We start from the raw sequence: 11,986 nt of genomic DNA, 5'->3' as shown, positions 1-11,986 counted from the left end.
TATTCAGCCAGCAGCAATGAGGCCTACCTGCCGATTCTTAGTAATTCAGATGCTGCACTGCAGAAAGAGCTCAGAGTTTCAGCTATCCTGAAAATTCTACAATTGGAAAAAGTCTTTTCTTCCTCCATTACCACTGGGAAGAGGCTTCTCTCTTTCCTTCATCCTTCCTCTACAGAGCCCCAATCTTTAGGCCTAGTTTCAAAATCTTTCCCCTTTTTACCGGGAAAATCCTTTTTTCTTGATTAAAATTTTTCTCCCTTTTCTAAGGGGAAATTTCCTTTCCTTCCCTCTTCTCTATTGGGAAGATTTCCTTTTTTATTTAAAATCTTTAGCTGTCTTGCCCTTTCTTAACTTCGGTGCCTTCCTGCTTCAACAGTCCAATCAACTGACTGTGAGCTAGCTGCACCCATTTCAATTCACCCTCATCTTTTCTTTTTTCTTTAAATTGCTGGCCAGCCTTACCTTTCGGGTGTCCATCAGCTTGTCCCTTCTTTCTCGGGTCTCGGTGAGACCTCCATTTGTAACGGTAACGCCCGCGTTACTGTCACCCGTTCACCATGTCCCAGCGAGGGGCTGTGGATTAAAAAATAAGGGACAAGAGACAGCGGGTCATTTGCCTCAGCAGAATGCCGAATGCCAAATGCCGTTTATTGAAAGAGGGAGGAAACCTTAAATACAGGCTTACAGCACAATGGTGGATCCCCGGAGGGCAGAAGTTTGCTACTGAATGTTCTACATTCTTGCATCTAAGCTGTTAATGCCCAATATGCAGGATACACAAACAAGGAACTTCCTTAAAGCATTCAGGAGGGTGGATACCGGCAAGGAATTAGCATAGGGAGGACATCTGGTCAAGGTCAGCAAGCAGGCAACGGCTTTACTCAATATGGGAGGAGACCAGGGCCCTACAGATAGCTGCTACATGTTGATAGGCAGGCAACAGGAAGTACACTGAGACACTGGGTGGTATCTTGAGCATATATGAGATCTCAAAGCCTGCCTCTACAGTGACACACTTCCAACAAGACCACACCTACTCCAACAAGGCCACACCTCCTAATAGTGCCACTCCCTTTGGGCTTATGAGGGTCAGTTACATTCAAACTACCACAACAGAGAAACCCTGCCTGGGGGAAGGCAGAGGGGGGTGAGGGAGGGAGGGGGAAGAGAGAGAGAGAGAGAGAGAGAGAGAGAGAGAGAGAGAGAGAGAGAGAGAGAGAGAGAGAGAACTAAGTGGAGCGGTAGGCATGTGACTCTCCCAAGTCTGAACTCTTCTTTCACACCTTCACGCCTCCCTGACCACAGTGGTCCACAACTTGGTGCTTAAAATGGTGGTGGCGCGGCCAGCGCGTCAAGCGCCTCGCTGTGAACACTACTCCAGAGGAGGAGGGCACTATGGGAGCCTCTTCGCGAAGGGGCGTGGCCTCCTGGGGTGTTTCCCGGGAAGGGGTGGAGTTTTCATGAGGGGAAGGCAGAGGAGCTTCTGGCTTCTGGCTCTCCGAAAGGGGGCGGAGCCTCCTCCCGCGGGGGCTCCTGGGAGGGCTCCGAGTATCGTGAGGAGAGAGGGCCGACGAGCCGGGGCTGCCGGCCATTCCTGAGGGGGCTGAGGAGCCTCCTCCCGCGGGGGCTCCTGGGAGGGCTCCGAGTTCCGTGAGGGGCGGGCCGAGGAGCCCAAGCTGCTTGGTATTCATGAGGGGGCGGAGCCTCCCCGCGGGGGCTCCTGGGAGAATTCTAAAATCGACTTGAGGCGCGGGGGGCGCCCGAGAGCCGAGGACGCAGCTCCGGAGCGGGGCGGAGCGGAGCGGAGCAGGAGGGAGGCTGCCGTCGTCTCTGGCGGGAAAAGCCTGAGGAGATTTCCTCTCTTAAGTGTTGTGAGATGTGAGGATGGGAGGTCGAGACGACTAAGTCCCACTGCCCCGTGATACTGTAGCCGGAAAACTGTCGAAATCTGTGGTAAAAAGTGTTCTCTCTTCCCCCCGCCCCGGTCCTTCCTTGTGGAAGTGATGCCGTGGTTTTCAGCACGTCCGGTTTGAGTTCCGTGTTGGCCCATTTCTTCCACGGGCCCCTCCTGACCTCTGTAGGGACGTTTAGGGCCGGCACCGGAACGTTACGCCCAATCCCGCTATTTTGCTGGTGTTTTCTCCCCTCCTCCGGAAGGGGACAGCGGGGCAGGGACGACGTCCAGGCCCTAGACCCTCCCACCATGGTGGGTGGGACGAGCTGGCCCGAAGGCTGAGGGAGGCAGGAGGTTCCCGAGTTCGACGCCAGCAGTCCCCAAGGGAAAAACTATCTTACTGTCATGTGGGTTTGGGAGCTTCGTGCCCTAGGGAGCGAGGAGGAAACCGGGAAGGGTTTGGTGGGCAGCGTTAGTACTTTCAGAAAAGCCTGCCCTCCTCCACCTCTAAACTCGGTCTGGGGGAGGAAAATACGAGATTGAAGGTTTGGGGTTTTCTTGTTTTTCGAGAAAGTGTTGCTCTGTGTAGCCCTGGCTGCCCTGAGACTCACTGTGTAGACCAGGCTGGCCTCGAACTCGGAGATCTGCCTGCCTCCGCCTCCTGAGTGCTGGGATTAAAGACATGTGCCACTACTGCCTGGTTGAGACTTAAGTTTTCAAATCACTGGGGCCAGTTATTTTTAGTCCTTCAGAGATTTAAATTAAAATTTATATATACACACGTATGTCTACACCCTTAGTGGATGATAAAGACCCTTGGGAGGAGGTGGTCAATGAGTGTTTGAAGGGTCCACAAACCCCACCCTAGCCTTACTAGGGTAGAAGTTCCTGGAAGAAGAGGCACAAATCAGAAACTAGGTCAAATTTATATTTTATTATAGTGAAAATACTTTAAAATTCTGTTAAAAGTTAAAAATTAATCTGGGCAGTGGTGACACACGTCTTTCATCCCAGCACTCGGGAGGCAGAGGCAGGTGGATCTCTGTTTGAGGCTGGTCTGGTCTACAGAGTAAAATCGAGGTAAGCTGTGGCTACCTAGGGAAACTCTGTCTCAACAAACAAAACAAACCAAAAAGTTAAATTTAAAAACAACTTTGTTGATTAATTCAGTCAGAATTCTTCCTCTTGGAATTTCATGAAGATGCTAAAATACATATTCTTGTAGAAAAACATGTATTGGCGTATAATTAAATTGTAATAAGATTACAATATAGTATGAATACTTACCTTTAAAAAATAAATACATAAATTATTAAATTTTCATTTTCACAATAATATAAACACCAAATGCAGTCTTTCATTTAGCTATATTTTATAAGCATTGGACATATTGTGTGACTTTAGTTATTATTTCTACAATTACTAATTTAAAATTTCACTGAAGGTGAAGCAAAATATAGTTATAGTCCTTTTGTTGTTGTTCTGTTTTTTTGAGACAGGATTTCTCTTCGAAGCTCTGCCTGTCCTGGAACTGGCTCTGTAGACCAGGCTGGCCTCAAACTCAGAGACACTCCTCTGCCTCTGCCTCCCAAGTGCTGGGATTAAAGGAGAGTGCCACCACTGCCCGCTTTGCTGTTCTAGTCTTCATGGAGGTTCAGATAATGTTTTTAACTGAGAAGTAAAGTTCTTTGTCGTGTTTTCAAATGTGTAACTAATTTTGACTTGATGTAAACTGAGAATTAACATTACAAGATAGTAAGTATGGGTGTGGTTCTTAGTTGTTTGTATAGAAGGGAGAAACTATATTTTGCTCAATATGGTGACTCTTTGACAGAATGTCTCAGTTGTTGCTTCAGGCTCCTTCAGAGAACTTAAATTGGAGTTATACACATATTTACCAAACAATTTTCTAACTAGAACAATGGAATGACACAAAAGCACTGTATGATGCTTACTTTGCCTTTAAAGTGTTATTGTTTTGTATAAGCAAATAATCAGTGATTTTAATATCATATTTAACAAATTCCCTTTAAGAAAGGACTGTAAAATCAAATTGCATATGCCTTTCCTAAGACTTATTTGTAACTGTTACTAACAAAAACTGGAAAGGAGGGAAATGTATTATTCATCTCCTATGTAACCTTATAACTTTAAGCAAGATGCAGTTGTAACATACCTTTTATCCCAGTACTTGGAAGACTGAAGCAGGAATATATCAAGTTTGAGACCAGCCACAGCAATAAACTCTATTCCCAAATCTCCTTAAAAAATATTTGATTTGAGCCGGGTGGTGGCACTCACCTTTAATCCCAGGAGGCAGAGGCAGGCAGATCTCTCTGAGTTCAAGGCCAGCCTGGGCTACAGAATGAGTTCCAGGAAAGGTGCCAAAGCTACACAGAGGAACCCTATCCCCAAAAAATAAAAATAAAAATAATTGATTTGAATAGAAATTTCCAAAACTTCAATGTCACTGCTTATTTGTGTATTCAGCACACAATCTGTAATAGTATCACTGCCAGTTTTAATCTGTTAGAGGTGATACATTCAAATTGCTCTAAATATCTCTTTTTCTTTGTTTTCATTGTTTGTAACAGAAGACTGTAAGTACTCAGTTTTAATGAAACATAAAAATATTCCTACAAATATTTAAAGCTACATTAATACTTTGGTATTTTTAGTCTACTAAAATTGTAAAAGTAAGCCAGGCCTGATGGCACATACCTTTAATCCCAGCACTCAGGAGGCAGAGACAGGTGGATGTCTGTGAGGTCAAGGCCAGCCTGATCTACTCAGAGGGTTACAGGACAGCCAGTGCTAAGAGAGAGAGAGACCCTCTCTGAAAAAAAAAAAATAAATGAAATATACTGATGACAGATGTTGCATTATAGGGCTTTGTTTGTTGTTTTAATTTTGTAAGGCTGAGATTAAACCCAGGGGCTGAAATACTCAGTGATTACTCTGTCAGTGAGCTGCACTCCATCCCTCATAGGTATTGAGTATATTTTATGCTGTAATGTATTTTGTGTCAATTTTTTTTCTCTTTCCTCCTCCACCATGTTCCTTCATAATTATCAAAATTCATATTGGACAGTGAATTCAGGTTGCAAGAGGATTTATTTTATATTAGTCTATAAGTCTGCCCACAAGTTAAACTATATTAAATCTTTTACCACTTTCCTATTTTGCTTTTTTCTTTTCTTAGAATATGTTTCATCCAACTACATGTTTCATTTCTTTCTTTTTTTGTTTGTTTTTCACACAGGGTCTCAACAACCCTGCCTGGCCTTGAATTTGTGATCCTTTAGCTTCCGCCTCTGGAATTACAAACATGTGCCCCCACACCTAGTTTTAAATGCTTATTTTCTTACTAAAAGTCTTATTCTACTTAAAAATAGATAGGATGCCAAAAGATGTTAAGGATTTAGGAAGTTTTTCAAATAGTGCTGAGATGGATAAGTAGACTCCTGATGGGTGTACCATAATTACACATCATAGTAAATATTTTGTAATGTGGAAAGACAGGTGTTGCCCATCAAAGTGTGCACCTTAGGCTGGGACTGTATCTCACTTGGTGGAGTGTTTATCTGGCATGCCTGAGGCCCAGGGTTTGATCAGCAACACAAGAAGGAAAAAGAACAGAAAGTGTGACTCCTAACTTAAAAAAAAACAACTTCATTGCCTTAATCTTTTTCTTTGTGTCTTGTGCTTTATTTTTCTAACCAGGATAAATCCATGGGATAAGAAAAGATGGCCTCCAGAGTAAATACCAGTTTCACTTTGATACCCAACCAGAAATGTAAACAACGTACTAACCATCAACCCAGCTATTTTTGCAACACCCCAGATTTAGATCCTCAACTCTTATCTACGCTTGGAAATTTTAAGGTCTTACCATTGGAAATATTCCACATAATTTTAAGATATTTGTCAGGTGAGGTTTGTGGGATAGAAGTATGTTATTTAAGATATTAGAATATTATAATTTTCCCCAAGTATTAGTTTGCTCTCTTTATTCAGCTATGTTAGTACCATTCAGGAATGTTGATAACATTCATAAAGAGTTTATTTTCTTTCTTTCTTTTTTTTATAATTTATTTAACCTTATTTTTTGTGCATTGAGAGTGTCAGGTCCCCTGGAACTGGAGTTAGAGACAGTTATGAGCTGCCATGTGGGTGCTGGGAATTGAACCCAGGTCACCCAGAAGAACAGCCAGTGCTCTTAACCTCTGAGCCATTTCTACAGCCCGAGTTTATTTTCTAAGGGTCCTCCAACCACTTCTCTGTATTTTAGCTAAGATTGAGTGTAAAGTTCCATTCTTGCTCCCTCTCCTCTGTCTCTTTTTTCAACAGAATAGTTTACTTAGGAGACTACAAAACCCAGCTGGCTTGGCATTACCATGAGGACTGCCCACAATAATGTTCAAATTTTGTAAAGAAATTGTAGGCAGGATACAGCACACACCTATAATTTCAGCACCAAGGATGCTAAGGCAAGATCACAAATATCAGGCCAGCCTGGGCTACATAACAAGATCCTGTCAAAAAAACAAAAACAAAGAAAAACCTTGCTGGGCATGGTGGTACATGCCTTAAATCCCAGCACTTGGGAGGCAAAAGCAAGAGTATCTCTTTGACTTCCAGGCTAACCTGGTCTACATAGCAAGCTTCAGGACAGACAAGACTGCATAGAGTGATCCAGCCTCAAAAAAAAAAAAAAAAAAAAAAAAAAATCAACAGCCAGCACTTAAATGAAGCATTTAAAGGCAGAGGCAAGCCTGGTATACAGAGCGAGTTCCAGGGCTACACAGAGAGACTCTGTTTCAAGAAAAGACAACAAAATCCACCACCAAAACCCAGAACAACTACTACCACCTCTAAATTATCTGAATAGTAATAATATGGTAGCTTGATTGTTATTTCCCACCATGTTTCTATTGAGAACTAGATTTAAGACAGTATTAAGATCTTTTTAAGCACTAGGTTTGTTTATTGTTTTTGTTTTTTTGAAAGAGGCTTTCACTCATAGCCCAGGCTGTCCTAGAACTTACTCTGGCTTCCAACACCTGAAAATTTGCCTTTCTCAGCCTCTCAAGTGCTGAAACTACAGCTGTGAGTCAACACATCTGTCACTAGGTTTATGTAATTTGTAAGTTAATAGACTATACTAATGGTGATGATTTTATATTTAAGTCATTTGTATTATTAGTGAGTTAACATAAGTTAATAGAGTATACTAACTGATTTAAATCATGTGCACCCATATTTTATATGTTTATTTCTTTGTTTTGCTCTTGTTTTAAATTTACTTATTTTTTTGATAGTGAAGGATATTGGCATGTTAAGCATGGTATCCAAAACAGTCAGCCAGCACATCATTAATTATATCTCAACCTCATCTGGAAGTAGAAGACTTTTAATACAGAACTTTCATAACCTTGATCTGTCTGGCACAAAAGAAGAGACTCGTCTACTAGATCACTACAGAGCTCTAGGTAATTTATGAAATGCAAACTGCAACAAGAATCACCCTAACTATATTTTGTTATATAATTCTGTAAGGTAGTGACTTGTAGAATATTTCCTGGAGATTTTCTTTTTTTCTATGGTATTTTTATTTTCAGTGTAAAGATCTTAACAGTAGTCCTATATACTTTAAAGATGAAAGCTGAACACTTGTAATCCTAGCATTTGAAAACCAAAACCAGAGAATCATAATTTGAGCCCAGCCTGTACCTCATAGTGAGTTCCTGAGTTCTAGGTCAACCTGGACAAAGGTGTGACTCCACACCAAAAAACTTTATAGGACTGAGGATGTGGCTTAGTTGGGCCAGTGCTTGCCCAGCATTCGTGAATCCCTGGGTTTCATCCCTAGCACCAAATGAACTGGGTGTTTATGGCACTTGCCTGTAATTCCAGTACTCAAGAAGTGGAAGCAAGAGGATCAGAAGTTCAAGGCCATAGTGAGTTTATAGTCACCTTCATGAAACCTCTTCCTGGGGAGAAGGGACAGATACTTATATATCTTTCTTGACCAGCCATCACTTCCTGGGATTGAAGCTGTGTGTGTGTGTGTGTGTGTGTGTGTGTGTGTGTGTGTGTGTGCGCGCGCGCGCGCTTCCCAGTACTGGGATTAAAGGTGTGTCTGTTTCTCTCCTAGACTGAATCAATCTCATGTAGTTCAATGTGGCTTTGAACTCACAGAGATCCAGACAGATCCCTGCCTCCTGAGTGCTAGGATTAAAGATGTGTGCCACCACTGCCTGGCTTCTATGTTTAATCTATTGACTGGCTCTGTCCTCTGATCCTCAGGCAAGCTTTATTTGATGTTCCAGTCTTAGATGGTCTTTTAATAAAAAACTCAAACCAGGTATCAGGGTGAAAGCTGAAAGATGAGAGAAGCAGAACAGCCAACCACTAGTTCTTATCTTCACGAAATCCTCAGTCTAAAGAGAGTGAGTTCCTGTTTCCTCATGCCTTATATACCTTTCTCTGCCCTGCCATATTACTTCCTGGGATTAAAGTCACGTGTGCTTCCCAAGCAAAGGCATGAGATCTCAATTGCTGGGATTAAAGGTGTGTACCACCACTGCCTGACCTCTGTCTAATCTAGCTGACTTTGTCCTCTGATCATCAGGCAAGTTTATTAGGGTACAAAATATATCCACAATTTGATGCACACTATATCACCACAAGTGGTGGCTCATGACTTTGATCCCAGTACTTGGGAGACAGAGGCAGATGGATCTCTGAGTTTGAGACCAGCCTGGTCTACAGAGCAAGTTCCAGGACAGCCAGGGCTACACAGAGAAACCCTGTCTCGAAAAACAAAACAAAACAAAAAAAAGTTTAAATCGCCGGGCGGTGGTGGCGCACGCCTTTAATCCCAGCACTCGGGAGGCAGAGGCAGGCGGATCTCTGTGAGTTCGAGGCCAGCCTGGGCTACCAAGTGAGTCCCAGGAAAGGAGCAAAGCTACACAGAGAAACCCTGTCTCAAAAACAAACAAACAAACAAAAAAGTATAAATTTAGACATGTTACTGGAAAATCATTCTCTTATCAAAATCTGTGATCTTTTTTAAGTATTCTACATATTTACTAATAAGTCATTATATTATACTGTAATTAAATTTACCTTATCAAAGGAAATACCGTATCCTTTTTTTTCTCTTGATATAAAATAATTTGTATCTTTTATTCCATTCATTGATTTCATTTTCCCTAGAGTGCTGAAATAAAATTCTAATTTCAGTTTGACTAATGAAACCAATTTAACTATGAAACTAAAATATAATTAACCAAATCATGGCGATAAAACCAAATATCAGGATGCTATTGGGATTTAAATAAAGATATGATAGTAAGTTGAGTGAATCTTGTCTTTTAGAAACACAAGAATGCCTAGCTTTAAAAAAAAAGAGAAGTAATATGTAAATTCCTCAATAACAGCTTGTGGTTTAGGCCTGTAGTAACAGTTAATTGGGGGGCTAAAGCAAGAGGACTATGAATTCAAGGTCTGCCTGTACTGTAGAGTTCAAAGCCAACCTGAGCCATTTAGAGAGACTCATTGGCAGAGCATGCCCTAGCATGCATGAGATGAGAACCTAAATTCAGTCTACAATGCACAAAAAAAGAAAAAGAAAAAAAGGAGGGAAGAAAAGAAGGAAAGAAAATAGTCTGGGGCTGGAGAGATGGTTCAGAAGTTAAGAGCACTGGCTGTTCTTCTGGGTGACCTGGGTTCAATTCCCAGCACCCACATGGCAGCTCACAACTGTCTGTAACTCCAGTTCCAGGGGATCCAGCACCCTCTTCTGACTGCCTCAGGTATATATATATATATATATATATATATATATATATATATATATATATATATATATATATAAAATGTATGTATGTATGTATGTATATACACACACACACATACATGGAGGGAAAACATATAAACAAATAAATAAGTCTTTTTTTTAAAAAATGAAAACAGTGTTGTTGGTTTTAATGTTTTGAAGTAGATTTGATAAAGCCTGGAACGAATGGGGCAAGTATTGGATGATTTTCTTTTGGATTCAGTCCAAACGAATTTTTATTTTCCTAATCAAATCTTAGCTGCTTAAGCAAACCCAATGACATTGTCTGGGAATTAAATTCAGTGGTAGAGTACTTGCCTACCTACTGGCCCAAGCTTATTAATCACAACACTGTGGAAGTGAAGGCCATAGAATGAGAAATTCAAGGCCAGTTTCAGCTACATAGTGAGTATGAGACCAGCCTTGGCTACCTGAGATGGTCTCAAACAAATAAATAAAAAAGGTCCAAGGTTCCATGTTCAGCACTACATTAAAAACAAAAAACAATAATTATATGGGTAATTCAATTAAAAATATATAAAGGTTGATCTTAATACCTAATCTTCAAAAAATGTTTGATTAATATATTAGCTTTAATTTTCCATTCAGTTTTTTGTAGATACATGCTTTGTGATTGGTTCTTTTGGTAAATGTTTGACACACTCAACATTCTCCCATGCTTTCCTTCCTATCTGATCTGTTCCTGTTTTTAGATATTAAAGTAACATTTTTCAGAATCTTAACTTTGAAGATTATAAATTTAATTTGCATTTCCTACTGAACAGAACAGATGGCCAGTGTAGAAAGAATACTGCATCTGACATTATTTTCCTGGGAGAACTTAAAAGAAATTGGTCTCTGAAAAAGAGTACCTGTGTTTAGAAAAAAAAGTCAGCTAAACAAGAGGGTTTTATGGTAAACTGCAACCCTTAAAAATAGGAGATTTCCAGTAAAAAAGGCAATTATAGCTTGCAGTCCCAGCTATGATATAACATGAGACACAATGCCAAAACATGAAAGGAAAAGAACTCAGACTAAAGCCAGACTCTGAAAATAACTTCCTATAAGAAAAATAAGGAGGGTTTATGTTTAAAATTCAATTCTGGTCATGTGTTACCCAAACATAGCAACTTCTAAAAATAAACTTGATTCCTATAGATCTTCAGGGTTATATAATCATTTTATTATGTAAAGAGTAAATGTAGAGAAGTGGTGATTATATTATATAAAGAGTAAAAACTGGAGAAAGTGGTGATATTCAAGTGTATCTTTCCCTACCACACACACCATTTTTAGTGAATGCCATTTGTCCTTACAGGAATGTTAACAATGTATTGCCATTTTAGGAAAGCAGAATACTTAGGGGAAATAAATCATACACTTCCTCCAGTATAGTTCAAATAACATCTTACTGAGAAATTGGAAGGTTTTTTTTTTTTTTCAATGTCATGACACAGAATCCTACACATTAACATACACGCTCTGTAAACTCTCTTAGAGGAGAGAGAGTTCAGTGGCTAGGAGTGAGTACTTGCTGCTCTTGCAGAGAACTAGGAGGTTTGGTTTCCAGCACCTACATGGTGGTTCACAACTGTCTATAACTCTAGTTCCAGGTGATCCAATGCCCTGTGCACATAACACATGCTGGTGAAACACTCATACACATAAAAGTCATACACATAAAGCCAAGTGTGGTGGTGCAGACCTTTAATCCCAGCACTCAGATGCAAAGGCAGGCAAATCTCTATGAGTTCAAGGCTAACTTGATCTACATAGCTAGTTCCAGGAGACAAGGTTGCATAGAGAAACTCTGTCTCAAAAAAAGAAAAAAAAGAAAAGAAAAAAGAAAGAAGAGAAAAAATAGTACAAGTCTTTTGCTGTAGGATGTCTTTCTGTATGCTGTGAATATGTGTTTCTCCCATTGGCTAATAAATAAAGCTGTTTTAGCCTATGACAAGAAAATTTACAGCCAGGTGGGAATTCCAAGAGAGATAGAGAGAGAAAGATGGAGACATGATCCTGCCACTGAGGAAGGAAGATGTGAAAGTTCCAGTAAGGCATGGATCCACGTGGCAAGCCTTAGATAAATAGGAATTGGTTTGAATTAAGTTTAAAGAGCTAGCTAATATAAGCTGGAGCCATATGCCATACAGCTGATAATTAATATAAGCCTCTGAATGATTATTTATTAAGCCACTGGGATGTCAGGGCCAGGCAGGACACAGGAAAACTTCCAGCTACAGTCTTTG

General features: G+C 40.6%; 1 protein-coding gene across 2 annotated transcripts in view; it reads left to right on the top strand.

Annotated features, from left to right (window-relative positions):
* Nucleotides 1–1,511: 1,511 nt before the first annotated feature.
* The window catches only part of Fbxo47 (F-box protein 47), a 40,208-nt gene continuing 29,733 nt past the window's right edge, over nt 1,512–11,986 (top strand). Inside the window, exons 1-3 of one of the 2 annotated variants that reach the window (XM_059271661.1) lie at nt 1,512–1,953; nt 5,618–5,825; nt 7,216–7,386. In XM_059271661.1, coding sequence (XP_059127644.1) covers nt 5,642–5,825; nt 7,216–7,386 — 355 coding nt within the window. In that variant the 5' untranslated portion in view covers nt 1,512–1,953; nt 5,618–5,641. The remainder of the gene's footprint in view (nt 1,954–5,617; nt 5,826–7,215; nt 7,387–11,986) is intronic. The other variant, XM_059271662.1, reaches the window with a different exon arrangement.

The sequence above is a fragment of the Peromyscus eremicus genome, chromosome 8a (genome assembly GCF_949786415.1).
Source record: "Peromyscus eremicus chromosome 8a, PerEre_H2_v1, whole genome shotgun sequence".
NCBI classification, from domain to species: Eukaryota; Metazoa; Chordata; class Mammalia; order Rodentia; family Cricetidae; genus Peromyscus; species Peromyscus eremicus.
Note: the sequence above shows the minus strand (reverse complement) of the source record. Positions and strands in the feature narration are given on the sequence as shown.